Consider the following 13,631-nt stretch of genomic DNA (forward strand, 5'->3'; position numbering starts at 1 on the left):
CCGACTTGTCATTGTCAACATGAAGGGCTATCACTTCGAAAGCAAGCCCCTGGCTCATCCCGAGGCCGTGGTCAAGGGTCCCCACTATCGCTTCACCCTCCTCACCGATCGGCTTCTTCGCTACGAATGGTCCTACGACGGCAAGTTCGAAGACCGGGCCTCGACCTTCGCCATCAACCGCGAATTCCCCGTGCCCCAGTTCCAGGCCATCGACCGGGAAGATGAACTGGAGATCATCACCGACCATCTACACCTGAGCTACGACAAGAAACGCTTCAGCCCCAGTGGATTGATGTGCAGCTTCTCGGCCAAAGTCACGCTCTGGGGAGCCCAATGGAGGTACGGGGACGAGACAGACAAAGAGCAGAACCTCGGGGGCACCGCCAGAACGCTGGATGGGTGTGATGGGCGTTGTGACATGGGCACTGGAGTGCTATCGCGCTTCGGATACGCCGACATGGACGATAGCAAATCCATGCTGTTCGATGGCAATGGGTTCGTGGCCGGGCGACTGCCGGGAGACCGCATTGACGGATATCTGTTCTGCCACGGCCATGACTTCAAAGGTGCCATCAAAGACTTCTATGCGTTGAGCGGCAAGCAGCCCATCCTGCCCAGATGGGCCCTGGGAAACTGGTGGAGTCGCTATTACAGGTATCACCAAGACGAGTACGTGGCGTTGGTCGACGAGTTTCGGGAAAAGGACGTCCCGCTGTCGGTGGCGGTGGTCGACATGGACTGGCATCTCGTAAACGACGACCGGGTGCCTCACGCCGGCTGGACCGGCTACACGTGGGACGAGAAGCTGTTCCCGGATCCCACCGCCTTTGGACGCGAAATACACAAGCGAAACCTGAAAATCACGCTGAACGACCATCCGCACGCGGGCATCCATCATCATGAAGATGCGTACGATGAGATGGCCAAGTTCCTGAACCACGACACCTCGAAGAAGAATCCGATCCTGTTCGACCCGACCAGCCCCAAATTCATGGAAGCGTACCTGACCATTCTACACCGGAACATCGAAAAGGTGGCCTGTAGCTTTTGGTGGATAGATTGGCAACAAGGCTCGCACAGCAAAGTGCCCGGAGTCGACCCTCTCTGGCTCTTGAACCATTTCCATTTCCTCGACAACGCCCTCGACGGCAAACGGCCGCTCATCTTCTCGCGATACGCCGGCCCGGGAAGCCATCGGTACCCGGTCGGCTTCTCCGGCGACACGGTGACGACGTGGGCGTCGCTGGAGTTCCAACCCGAGTTCACCGCCACGGCGTCGAACATCGGATACGGCTGGTGGAGCCACGACATCGGCGGACACTATGGCGGCACGCGCGACGACGAGCTGGTGACTCGCTGGGTGCAGTTCGGCGTCTTCAGCCCGATCATGCGCCTCCACTCGTCCAATTCGCGCTGGTCGTCCAAAGAGCCGTGGCTGTACCGCGCGGAGAGCGAGGCGGTCATGGAGAAGTTCATGCGTCTCCGCCACCGCATGATTCCCTACCTGTACACCTGCAACGTGCGCGCCTCGGCCGAAGACGAACCCCTCGTCCAGCCCATGTACTGGTCATTCCCGGAGCGCGACGAGGCCTATTCCGTGCCCAACCAGTACCATTTCGGGTCGGAGCTGATCGTCGCGCCGGTCGTCAAGCCGCGCGACAGGCGCACCAACCTGGCCGCCGTCAAGGCCTGGCTGCCGCCGACCGGGCGCCACGTCGACATCTTCACCGGTACAGTCTACGACGGCGATCGCGAACTCAACATGTACCGATCTCTAGATGAGATCCCGGTCCTCGCCCACGAGGGGAGTATCGTCCCGCTCGACGCCAACTTGGCGCCCCAGAACGGCGGACCCAACCCAGACCATTTCGAAGTCCTGGTCGTCATTGGCGCCGACGGCCAGATCAGCGTGCTCGAAGACCCGGCCGACGATTCCGACGAGACTCGCAGGGAAGCACCCGCCACCGGGGAGCGCGGTAGTCTGATCCAGTACAGCCAGGCCCCGGGCCAACTAACCGCCCACGTCACCGGGCGCATGTGGACTTTTCGGTTCCTGGCCGTCACGCAGATCCCGACGGCGTTAAAAATCACTGTTGACGGCCAAGATCGCAGTAACGATACTGAGGTTGTTGTCGACGTGTATCCGGATACGCCGTCCATGGTGGTGCATGTCCCGGATGTTGGTGGTGGTGGCGGCGGAGGAGGAGGAGATATTGATGGAGATGGAAACGAGGACAGCAACAGACAAAAACATACCATCACCATCTCCTTGGGACAGAACCCGCAGTTGAGTGTCCTCGACCACAAGGCGCGCATCGAGCATCTGCTACTCGATTATCAGACGGAATTCGATATCAAGCAGCGCATCTGGAGCATTGTCGACGATCGCAACAGTGCGATCAATGTCAAGATTGGGAAACTCATGAGTCTGAGTGTGAATGAGACGCTGACGGAACCGATTGCCGAGTTGATCTTGAGTGATGTTCGAGGAATGCATTTGTGAGTGAAGATCGTGAGGGTTTGTTGTTAGAGACAGGCAGCGGCTGGCGATGGCGAGCGATGCCGGTGGTGGTCATGCTGCCTGTCCATGGTCTTCATGGTTGAAGAAAGGGGTAAATCTTGAACCGAAAGGGGGGTGGTTTTGTAGACAGGTTCACAGAGTATCATTTCCTACGGGAGTTAATGGGGAAATAGACAATAGACCGGGCAAGAGATGAGATCAAGCAAGTACCAGAATTGCTACACAATCATTAAATTATATCTCTACAGAGAACTGCCCCCCGAGATTCCAGCAGCAGGTTGTCTGTCCCCGATCCCCTGTTGCTGTCCGTCATTCCATCACAGTTTATTCTCCCTACTGCGATCACTGTCCTTGTCAAACACCTTCTGATGCAACCACTCTCCAATAAGACGATTACATTCTTCCGGCCGTTCCCACAGCGCCCAATGGCTAGCACTGACCTCGCGTCTGGTCAGATTCGGAATACGCTCGCCCATCCTCTCAGCCATGAAAGGCTTAAGGGCCTGATCCCTGGTCGCCAGCACGAACAGCACCTCCTGCTTGATCGTCGGGGCCTGAGCCGCGGGTTTCTGCCCAGACCGAAAAAAGTCGCGCCACTCATTCATAAAGTTGTCCTCCCGGTTGCGGTACCAGTTCAGAGGCCCGTGGATCCCGTGCCGACCATACTCGGCGACATAGTAGTCCATCTCATCGTCGTCGAGCAGCTTCGTCTTGCCCACCCGAGACAGGCGAGCCACGTCGATCCCCCGATCCACGTCAAAGACCGGCTTGGGATCCGGAGCAGCACTGCGGCCGCCGTACATGGCATTCAAAAACTGACGGATCTCGGCGGCCGACTGCACAGCCTCCTCGATCTGGCCCGAGGCAAACTGTAGCTGGTAGGCGAAATTCGGCAGGCGTTTCTGCACCAGGATGCCCAGGGGCTCGTATTTGTCCGACGGGGCGAAATAGGGCGTGCAGATGCTGAAGACGGCCTGGATCAGGGTCGGATAGTACTGTGCCACGCGGTAGACGATCGCGCCGCCCCAGTCGTGGCCGCCGAGGATGATCTGGCTTAGACCCAGCTGGCGTGCCAGTTCGGCTAGGTCGTCTGCTGCCCGGCGGTACGTGTAGTCTTGCGTTTTGAACGGGGGGGCGTCCGTCCGTCCGTACCCTATGCAGTCCACGGCCACGACGTCCAGGCCGAGCGAGGTCAGGAACGGGATTTGGTAGCGCCAGCCCATGCTTAGGTCTGGGAAGCCGTGCACGAGGAAGATAGTCCCTCGCTTGGCGGTCGAGGCTGGACTGTACAGGTAGCCATATGTCGTCCCGTTCAGGTGGGCGCTGCGTAGGGAGATTCGTGGGTCGTGGGGGACTTTGATCTTGTCGACTGGCATTTTGAATTCTGCCGGGACTTCTATGATATCTTGGGAGTAGTGAGAAATGATTGATGTGGGTTTCAGGTCAGCAACTCATGCCTGAGGGTGTTATAGAGGATGTTCATGCTGATTGAGGCTGTCGGGAGGGGGAATATATGTTCGTATATGTTACGTCTAACCTACTATGAACCGAGGCTCGATCAAGACTAATCTGTGCCCTGTGAAGTATGTAAACAGGCCACAATAGTGTACGGGTACATGGTCTCTGGTTCAGATCTCGACGAATATCATCGATGTTGTAGTATTGATTATTACCCTTCAAACTCAACCATCTCGTCGGCGTCAGGGATCTCAAGTCTTTTATGGGAGTATCTCAGGTATCTAGGGAACTCGGTGAGGGAGAGGAAATGCTGACTAATGAAGTGGGCTATATACGTCCAACGTGTCACCGTAGTTGATTTCTGCGGAGCATTTGGCTAGAAGCGCATCTCAACTTGAACGTCATTCATCAACTGGCATCCAGCATCCTTCTTACACTGTCTCTTCTTCATATCCTTTTCTTCCTTTGCAATCCTGTGCAGTGTGCATCACGGACGAGATGCCTGCCCTCACTGGTTGGTTTGATCCGCTTCAGCAGAGTCACAGCCTCGTGCGAAGACCAGGGCTGTTTAAAATGGTTCCTCACGAGTTCCAGCTTACCCCTGGAATTGCGTGATGGGACCGCGGGATGAGCAATGCAACCTCGCAGCCTTCTTATCAGTTTCATCGCCCATACATTGGTGGGCGGGTCTCTATCAACCATATGCGTCACTTCTTCCTGCCTTGACGTGAGGTCGGGACGAGACATGATGTGATACTCCCTGTCGTGTCCTGCCATCGTCTGCGCTCCCTGGTCGTCGTACATGGTGTTTCCAGTTTGTCAGCATATGTGATACATGTCCCCTCTCTCTTCTATCATGCCCTTGCTTAAGGGGACAGTCCCGGCCTCTCTCTGGGCGTTCTGATTCATCTCGTTCTGATTGATGACCTTCCAGCGTACTAACTTCGACCCGGGTCACGCTGAATTCTTGATCCGCGTCGAGATGCAGGACCTTGAAACCTCACCCTTGTTGTCCCCTCGTAACTCCCACGCTGAATCCCCAGATCTAGAGAGCCCGCGACTGCAGTCAGTCGACGATGAGCGAAAAGTCGACAATGATGTCCTCCCAGAAACATCGACAGCCGGTCGGACCATTGGCTGGGCCAGTGCCTATGTCCTGGTCATCTCCAGAGTCATTGGAAGTGGGATCTTTGCCATGCCGGGAACAATCGTGCAGAATGTTGGCAGTCCTGGACTGGCCATGGTGCTCTGGGTCATTGGAGCCCTCGTGGCATGGGCTGGACTGGCCATCGATATGGAGTATGGGTGTATGCTTCCACGATCCGGTGGCGTCAAGGTCTATCTGGAATACACCTACCGCAAACCACGTTTCCTCACCTCCACCCTAGTCGCTGTGCAGGCGGTGCTGCTAGGAGTCACGGCCAGCAACTGCATCGTCTTTGCGAAATACACCCTTTTTGCCGCCAATGCCAGCCCGGGAGACCTCGCCACAAAGTTACTGGCCGTTGGTCTTCTCACTTTGATCACCATCGTGCATAGCTGCTTCTACCGAACCGGGATCTGGATACAGAATGTCCTGGGCTGGTTGAAAATCGGATTGATCTTGTTCATGATCCTCACAGGCTTGTTTGTGGTCATATTCCGACCTGATACGTCTACACGATCTCCGAAGAGCTCTTCCGGAGCTGCATGGGACGACCTATGGAAAGATTCCAACTGGGAGTGGAACAATCTTTCGACAGCCTTTTTCAAGGTCCTTTACTCATATGGCGGATTGAGCAACATCAACAACGTCCTAAATGAGGTTAAGAATCCGGTCAGGACGATCAAATCCGTGGGTCCCGCCGCATTACTGACGGCTTGCTTTATGTATGTCCTCATCAATATTGCATACCTTGCAGTGGTGCCCTTGGAAGAAGTCAAGCGCAGCAGGGAATTGATCGCCGCTCTCTTCTTCGAACGTGTCTTTGGGGCTGGGTTCGGAGACAAGTTTCTCCCTCTTGCCATCGCCCTCAGTGCCGCAGGGAATGTCATGGTGGTTACATTCGCCTTGGTGAGTTGGATCAATCATGCTTACATTTCTTTTGCCGTACTGACGATCTTCAGGCTCGAGTCAACCAAGAAGTAGCGAGACAAGGATTTCTTCCCTTCGCAGAGATTCTGGCATCATCCAAACCATTCGGTTCGCCGATGGGTGGGCTGATTGTTCACTACGTTCCTTCAGTGCTGGTTATTGTTTTGCCACCTTCTGCAACGGTGTACTCCTTCATCGCCGATGTTGAAGGCTACGCCAGTCAGTTTTTGGCCTTGGCTGTTGGTGCAGGACTACTCATTCTACGACTTCGAAAACCAGACCTTTACCGGCCATTTAAAGCATGGATTCCTGCAGTCTGGCTAAGAATCCTACTTTGTCTCTTCCTGATATCAGCACCGCTGTTTCCCCCTAAGAAGGGTACAGCGGATGTGAATTTCTTTTATGCAACTTATGCACTCGTGGGCTTGAGCATGTATGTCAGGATCTTCCCCCAACAGCCCCTTCACTGACAATGAGCCAGTTACGTTTTTGGAATCGGTTATTGGTTTATATGGACCATCGTTTTGCCGCGCTACAGTGGCTATAGACTGGAGGAGGAAGCCGACATCCTCGGCGATGGAACAACCATCACCAAATTGATACGCAAGGAGCTATAATCACAAATAGAGCATTGATAAGCACAGCATCCAGTGATTGGAAATCGATTGTCGAGCTGATGATTTTGTCGAGCATCTCCAAAGACCACGTCCAGGGATTTGCGCACGTCATCTCATCAAAGGAGATTCCTATTGGCCTCGGAAGCTGGAGTCAGACGGTATATACATGTCCTCCATGCCTTACCCCACACACTGTACGAGCATGGCGCGTGTGCACTGTGATATGGCGTGCTATCTGACAAATCAGATATGAAGGCGGGCTTTCATAAGAAGGGGATATCCTCCCCAGATGGCCATGGCTGTGAAGGACACTTACTAAAAAAGACATTCATCGCCATGGCATCCGCAGCAGTTCAACAACCCACCGGGCACTCGACCTCCTTTGAACCCTTGACTACTACTCAACTGAAGAACAATTCAGGCCCTCAGCAAGAGAAACATCATGTCCCGACCCAGTTGAACTATTACAAGGATCCTGGTGATGGCAGCCCGCCGGCACCCAGTTATGTCGGCAAACCAGAGACATATGAACGACCAAGCCAGCCTCTGGACGTGACCGTCCACGACATCCGAGGGGAAGAACACAACTACAGTCTCGACAAGAATGGATTCCAGATCCACCGCCATGCGAGTGTCGAGAAGGACTTTGTCGACGATGAGCAGATCAAGGCCCAGTACTACCCGGAGACCGAACAGCTGTTAAAGGATGCGTATGTACTAGCAAACTCCTCCTCTCCTTCTCTCTCAGCTTTTCTTTTTGCTAACCACGAGTTGTCTTATCCACAGGACCGGTGCTTCACGTGTCTTCATATTTGACCATACCATCCGTCGAGCGCCCAAGGATCAACGAGGACCAACTCCTACCATCAACCTCCGCGGCCCCGTGACTCGCGTCCACATTGACCAGAGCTACAGTGCAGCGAAGTCTCGAGTCCCGCACCACCTACCCGAAGAGGCGGACAAGTTGCTCTCCACCCGCTACCAGATCATCAATGTCTGGAGACCGATCAAGACCATCCTCAAAGACCCCCTTGCCGTTGCGGATGCGCATTCGGTCCCCGACTCGGATTTGGTCGGTGTTGCGCTGATCTATCCTGACCGGCGGGGCGAAACGTATACGGTGCGCCCTAACCCCGACCATAAATGGTACTACCTATACGGACAGACGCCTGAGGAGGTCCTTCTGATCAAATGTTTTGACTCCAAGCTGGATGGTCGCGCGAGAAGAGTCCCGCATACCGCGTTTGTCAATCCGGAGACGGTCAACGAGTACTCGCGCGAGAGTATTGAGGTCAGAGCGTTGGTGTTTCACGAGGATGAGCCCGCAGAATAGGTCTCTGTTGTCGGAAGAACAGTTCGGTACTAGTAGCACGTCGCTATGAGGCTTAGTACCTACCTACATGTACCTATCCTTTTGACCTGTCAGGCTTCTTGTAGCGTCATCAAATGAAATGTCTTATCACTACAACCGGATTGACTGCGTTCAATACAAAGGTACTGTGTACACTGCAGGAGTCGCCCTGCTAGTATAGGTACTTAGGTATCTGTAATGGTACTGGTACTAGATGTTGATGATGATAAGAAATGGCGCCAAGACCGCGCCACGTCTCAGCCTCGCCAAATCTCCACAACCTGGTGGGGTCTGTCCGCCTTGGCGAACCATTGGTTCCCTTGGCGCCGCATCCAAGCCACATTTGACGTGCCTGGTCTGTCATCTTTGCCCCGCGTGTTGGACACATGTCGTAGGGTCGACAGGGGTCCGAGGGAGGCTGTGGTCCCTTAGGCCCTTACTACCTAGCTTCAGTATCTAGTACCGCAGTACTAATTAAGTCTATCAGCTTATTAACTGTGTTTGGCGCATCTATCCAGCATTAGTAGGTACTACTAGTAGTACACTGTCGACCTATATATCTCTCTGGTCGCAAAAGTATTCCGTCGAACTTCTCACCTTACCCCCGCATCTTCACACCTTCGACTCCTACCAAGTTCGTCCTCATACTCAAGACCTAATTCATATAACATACATGTCTTACGGCCCTCCGCAAGGTCAACCTCCGTGGGGAGGAGGTCACCCTCCCCAAGGCCAGGGATATGGCTCACCTTACCCTCCACAAGGCCCGCCACAACATGGCGGCTATCCGCCCGCGCAAGGAGGATATCCTCCTCACCAAGGCGGCTACGGTGCCCCTCCTCAACAATTCGGCGGCCCTCCACCTCCCGGTGGTTATGGCCCTCCCCCAGGACCTCCTCCGGGTCAGCAGCACATGGGCGGTCCTCCGCCACAGCACGGCGGCTATCCTCCTCCGGCCGGCGGATTTCCACCCCAACAGTACGGACCACCTCCCATGCCTTCACCGGGCTATGACCCTCGAGCGCAAGCGCACGGCGACGCCTCCGCAGACGCAGATGCGCTCCGAGCGGCGATGAAAGGGTTCGGCACGGATGAAAAGGCATTGATTCGAATCCTCGCGAAACCCGATCCGCTACAGATGGCACTGTTAAGAAACACATACAACCAGCGGCATCGGCGCGATCTAGAAAAAGACATCAAATCCGAAACGTCAAAATACTTCCGCGACGGGCTTGTGGCGCTGGTGCGAGGGCCTCTTATGAGTGATGTCCACGACGTCCACGACGCGATTAAAGGGTTGGGAACGAAAGAGTCGACGCTCAACGACGTTCTTCTCGGCCGCTCAAACGCCGACATGCGCGCCATCAAACAGGCGTATCACCAGACATTCCACCGTACCCTCGAGGCGGACGTCAAGGGCGACTTGTCGCTCAAGACAGAACAGCTGTTCAGCATGGTCATGGCTGCGACGAGGAACGAGGAGTCCGCGCCCGTCATCCCCACCGACCTCGACCGCGACTGTGCGGATCTGCATCGCGCCATGGACGCCCGCATCGGCACCGACCAGATCACCGTGTGCAGCATCCTGGCCAACCGGAGCGACGGGCAGATCCGCGCCATCAACCACCACTGGCAGCAGAAATACCACAGCAGTCTGGAGAAAGTCATCGAATCCGAGTTCTCGGGCCACATGAAGGACGCGCTGCTCTTGATGGTCCGCCGCGCTTCGGACCGGATCATGTCCGACGCCGTGCAGTTGGAGGATGCCATGGCCGGGTTCGGCACCAAGGATACCTTGCTCGTGCAGCGCGTGGTGCGCGTTCATTGGGACAGGGCCCATCTAGACCAGGTCAAGCGTGCATACACGCACCGGTTCAAGAAGGACTTGATCCAGCGCGTCAAGGGGGAGATTCATACGGATAAGTACTACGAGGCATTGATGGTCGCTTGCTTGTCTTGAGAGAGGTTTTTGCAATGCAGAAGCGTGCGCTTTTGTCGGTGTCTTCTTCGTATACCTTGTCCTCGGCATGATACCGACTCTGACGTGTCTTCGGTGGTCTGCTGTGGGATGTCCAGCTCCAGATGAGCGTCTTGGAGAGCGGTGTCTTGCTTTCTGTTCCAGGTTGGTCCTTGTGGAGTTTTATACCTTTCAAGGCCTCGCGGCTTGATTCTGGCGTTCTGGGACGTCTTTGCACTGGTGGATTGCCGTGTACCCTGACCCACGATATGCCTTGGTATTGCCAAGCCAAAAAGTTCAATGCAACGGCTTTTATGTATCGCTGCTTGATAGCATTCAATGAAGGAATAACTGACTGCGCCTGTAAGGTCGGGGTCAAGCTACGAAGAGACTACATTCATCTGTTTACACTACAATTATACTCGCTCTTTCTCTGCGTCATGGACACGCTTAAATAGAGGTATCGAGAGGTAAATGACAGACAAGGACGGGGGTTCAACAGCCTCGTTCTCGAATGATTTAAGAAGGGGGTTACTTTGTGTGACTTACCACCGCGCATCAGCTATTGAAGGGAGCATCACAATCTCTTTCGCCCACCCAGGAATCCGATCACGACGGTCTAGATCAACAACACAGCATATCGTGCAGGGGCATATCGGAAACCGTCATGGGTCGAAAAATCATGGGATTCGTCTCGTCCGCCGGAGATACGTACGTCCTTAGAGGACGAGAAGATGATGCTCAACTTCCGACTTCGCCCCATCGGGAAGATACGGGGGAGGCTGGGCTGGCTAGTAGGCGGATGAAAGACGGCTGAGCATCTCGAGGTATTCGTTCGTTCGGCCGATCGGATATTTTTCGGATTGCCAGTGGCAGCCGAAAGACATGTGAGCATGGTCGGACCAGACCAGGACAGAGTTGATTGAGTGTCTGAGTGTCTGTAATATCGCACGAAGCAATTTCAAGTTCAGAGTCTGATGGTGCATAGATTGTCCTACCTAGAGGTGAGCAGTGAACGTGTGGTAGAATGTAAAGTTAGGCATACCCAGCTCGACAGAATAAGGGAAGCGCAGGCTGGAATGGAACAACTGTTCTACCGAGGCTCATGAATCGTATGCGTTTTCTCTATCAGATGGCGGGGAACTGCGCAGGGTGCGGTCTTGTACAAGCCTTGATCCTTCAGCATACGACTCGCGGGTTTGTGTGAAATGGGACGTCTGTGTCAAGAACTGTGTGAAGGTAAGGCACTGACGCGAGCAGGAGTCGAGTCTTAATCTTCAGGTTCAAGTTTTCTCTTCACAAACGCCGAGGAAAGAACAGCATTTCCAACTTGCTTGTTGCTTTGAAGTTCAAGTCGAACGCGCCGAGAACCTCCGCATGTGTGAACATGATTCAGGGCAGCCTAAGGAGCCCCAGTGGTTAGTGGCCAGTGTGGTCAAGCCCAAGGAGCCCCTTAGCCTAAGGAGCCTAGTGCGCTGGCACCTAGGAGCCCCCAAGCCCCGTAGCAGCCCCGTAGCCTGCTATTCTCCTCTTGTCCTGGCTGTTCCCCCGACTCCCCGTGCCTGGAACTGAGCCTAGGGCCCATGAGTCCCCGCTCCAATGATGAAATTCCCCCATGTTCCACTAATTCATGGAACTGGTGACTCCAGATGTTTAGCAATGTACCTCGGCGGAAAGGGAAAATCACGAACCCTGCCAGTGGCACGATGCGCTTGAGAACACGCGCATGCCTCCCTCCGAGTCCATCATATCCTGTCTTTTCGGATTGGAACGGTCACTCGGGTCTTGGGCCAATTGTCATAATAACTGCCCACGCCTCTTCTGTTCGTCGAGAATGTGACCTCACCCTCGTGAGATCGCTGTCGACTCATCGCTCCTCTCTTGGCTTTCCCCCAGGATTGGCATCGGCCTCAGCTGGAGTTTATGATCGTTTCCTTGTCTCCGAGCATTTCCAGTGCCCTAGGTCTACTTACACGCCCGAGTGTCCTTTGTTCTCTGTCTCTCTCTCCCTCCCTGCTCCGACTATTCAGCAAGTCCGCTGGAGTCGCAGCGCTGTCCTTGCATTGCAGTGCTCCAGTCGAACGGCTCAGACGCCTCACCCTCTCGTCGAATTCACGACACAGATCTGACAGGTCTGCTACTGGCTCGACCGCCGAAGCCTACCATACCTCGTGAAGCTGTCCTACACAATGTCTGCGAAAAGTGTGAGAGGCGAAGGCGGCAAGAGGCCGGCCAGCGCCGCAACCAACTTGATTGCTGGAGGCGGGGCTGGTATGATGGAGGCTCTCGCGTGTCATCCGCTCGACACGATCAAAGTGAGAATGCAGCTGTCGAGAAGAGGAAGGGTGCCCGGCCAGAAGAAGCGAGGTTTCGTTCAGACGGGAAAAGACATTATCAAACGAGAAACCTTCTTTGGTCTGTACAAGGGTCTAGGTGCTGTTCTCACGGGCATCGTTCCCAAGATGGCCATCCGGTTCACCTCCTATGAATGGTACAAGCAATTCCTTGCAGATGAGAACGGTGTTGTCAGCTCGAAGGCAACTTTTCTGGGTATGTCCAATCTTGCGACCGGAATGTGATCGATTTGGGTTTGCTGACTTGACGCAGCCGGGTTGGGCGCTGGTGTGACGGAGGCCGTGGCCGTGGTAACGCCCATGGAAGTGGTCAAAATTCGAATGCAGGCCCAATACCACAGTTTATCCGATCCGCTCGACGTCCCTAAATACCGAAGCGCTCCTCACGCCCTTTTGACCGTTGTCCGAGAGGAAGGCGTCGGCGCCCTATATCGCGGTGTGTCGTTGACTGCGCTGAGACAAGGCACGAATCAAGCGGTGAATTTCACAGCATACTCCGAGCTGAAAGAGTTCCTGCAAACGTTACAGCCACAGTACGAGGGCAAGAACCTGCCGGGTTACCAGACAACTCTCATCGGATTGATCTCGGGCGCCATGGGTCCTTTCTCCAATGCACCCATCGATACCATCAAGACACGGTTACAAAAGACGCCCGCGGAGCCGGGCCAGACTGCCATGTCCCGCATCATGGCCATTTCGAGAGACATGTTCAAGCAGGAAGGTGCTCGAGCCTTCTACAAGGGTATCACGCCCCGAGTAATGCGAGTGGCTCCTGGTCAAGCTGTCACGTTCACCGTGTACGAGTATCTGAAGAAAAAGTTGGAGGACAGCAGTTGGGCGATTGTGGGAGGAACATACGAAGAATGAACTGTCTTCAATTGTCAAAAGGCGGGATGAGTGAGAATGATTTGTTTGCATTTTCCCGAGCGAGACCAAAAAATGTCGATTCCTGCGCGCCAGATACCACGATTTCAGTGTATATACCCATACCCAGGCAGATGGTCATGATCTAGGATGAATACTTGTGAAGGCCGAAAAGCTGAATAGCCATATTCTTCGTATACTTCGTCTACTTGTCTTTCCTTCTTTCCTTCTCATTGAACCCTCTGAATCCTCCAGCCAAAGAATCCATCACGTGGCGCGCGGCAAGGCTGCGTCAGGCTGCGGCCCCACCAACTTGAACTGTTTGGAGCCTCGTAAGCCTGCGTTGGCATAACATTGACCGTCTCCCCTGTCCTGAACCTACACGGTAAACGAACGTTCTCGGCCGACACAGAAGCTACCCCAAACAATCCTTCC

The 13,631-nt window shown here is 54.6% G+C and overlaps 6 protein-coding genes across 6 annotated transcripts; 5 read left to right on the top strand and 1 right to left on the bottom strand.

Annotated features, from left to right (window-relative positions):
* Positions 1-19: 19 nt before the first annotated feature.
* Positions 20-2,503, top strand: A1O1_00624 (uncharacterized protein; the record flags this gene model as incomplete). Its single annotated transcript, XM_007721541.1, has 2 exons — positions 20-2,183; positions 2,223-2,503. 2 exons carry the CDS (start codon positions 20-22, stop codon positions 2,501-2,503), a joined length of 2,445 nt encoding a protein of 814 aa, XP_007719731.1.
* Positions 2,504-2,838: 335 nt separating this feature from the next.
* On the bottom strand, positions 2,839-3,897 carry A1O1_00625 (uncharacterized protein; the record flags this gene model as incomplete). Its single annotated transcript, XM_007721542.1, has 1 exon — positions 2,839-3,897. One exon carries the CDS (start codon positions 3,895-3,897, stop codon positions 2,839-2,841), a length of 1,059 nt encoding a protein of 352 aa, XP_007719732.1.
* A 1,064-nt stretch (positions 3,898-4,961) lies between these two features.
* A1O1_00626 (uncharacterized protein) lies at positions 4,962-6,670 on the top strand (the record flags this gene model as incomplete). Its single annotated transcript, XM_007721543.1, has 3 exons — positions 4,962-6,032; positions 6,086-6,486; positions 6,535-6,670. The coding sequence occupies 3 exons, from the start codon at positions 4,962-4,964 to the stop codon at positions 6,668-6,670; spliced, it is 1,608 nt and encodes a 535-aa protein (XP_007719733.1).
* Positions 6,671-7,006: 336 nt separating this feature from the next.
* Positions 7,007-8,003, top strand: A1O1_00627 (uncharacterized protein; the record flags this gene model as incomplete). Its single annotated transcript, XM_007721544.1, has 2 exons — positions 7,007-7,380; positions 7,457-8,003. The coding sequence occupies 2 exons, from the start codon at positions 7,007-7,009 to the stop codon at positions 8,001-8,003; spliced, it is 921 nt and encodes a 306-aa protein (XP_007719734.1).
* A 691-nt stretch (positions 8,004-8,694) lies between these two features.
* A1O1_00628 (uncharacterized protein) lies at positions 8,695-9,981 on the top strand (the record flags this gene model as incomplete). The annotated part of the gene is made up of 1 exon (XM_007721545.1): positions 8,695-9,981. One exon carries the CDS (start codon positions 8,695-8,697, stop codon positions 9,979-9,981), a length of 1,287 nt encoding a protein of 428 aa, XP_007719735.1.
* A 2,186-nt stretch (positions 9,982-12,167) lies between these two features.
* On the top strand, positions 12,168-13,199 carry A1O1_00629 (uncharacterized protein; the record flags this gene model as incomplete). The annotated part of the gene is made up of 2 exons (XM_007721546.1): positions 12,168-12,528; positions 12,586-13,199. 2 exons carry the CDS (start codon positions 12,168-12,170, stop codon positions 13,197-13,199), a joined length of 975 nt encoding a protein of 324 aa, XP_007719736.1.
* Positions 13,200-13,631: the final 432 nt, after the last annotated feature.

This window comes from Capronia coronata, assembly GCF_000585585.1.
Source record: "Capronia coronata CBS 617.96 chromosome Unknown acBCG-supercont1.1, whole genome shotgun sequence".
Lineage (NCBI taxonomy): Eukaryota > Fungi > Ascomycota > Eurotiomycetes > Chaetothyriales > Herpotrichiellaceae > Capronia > Capronia coronata.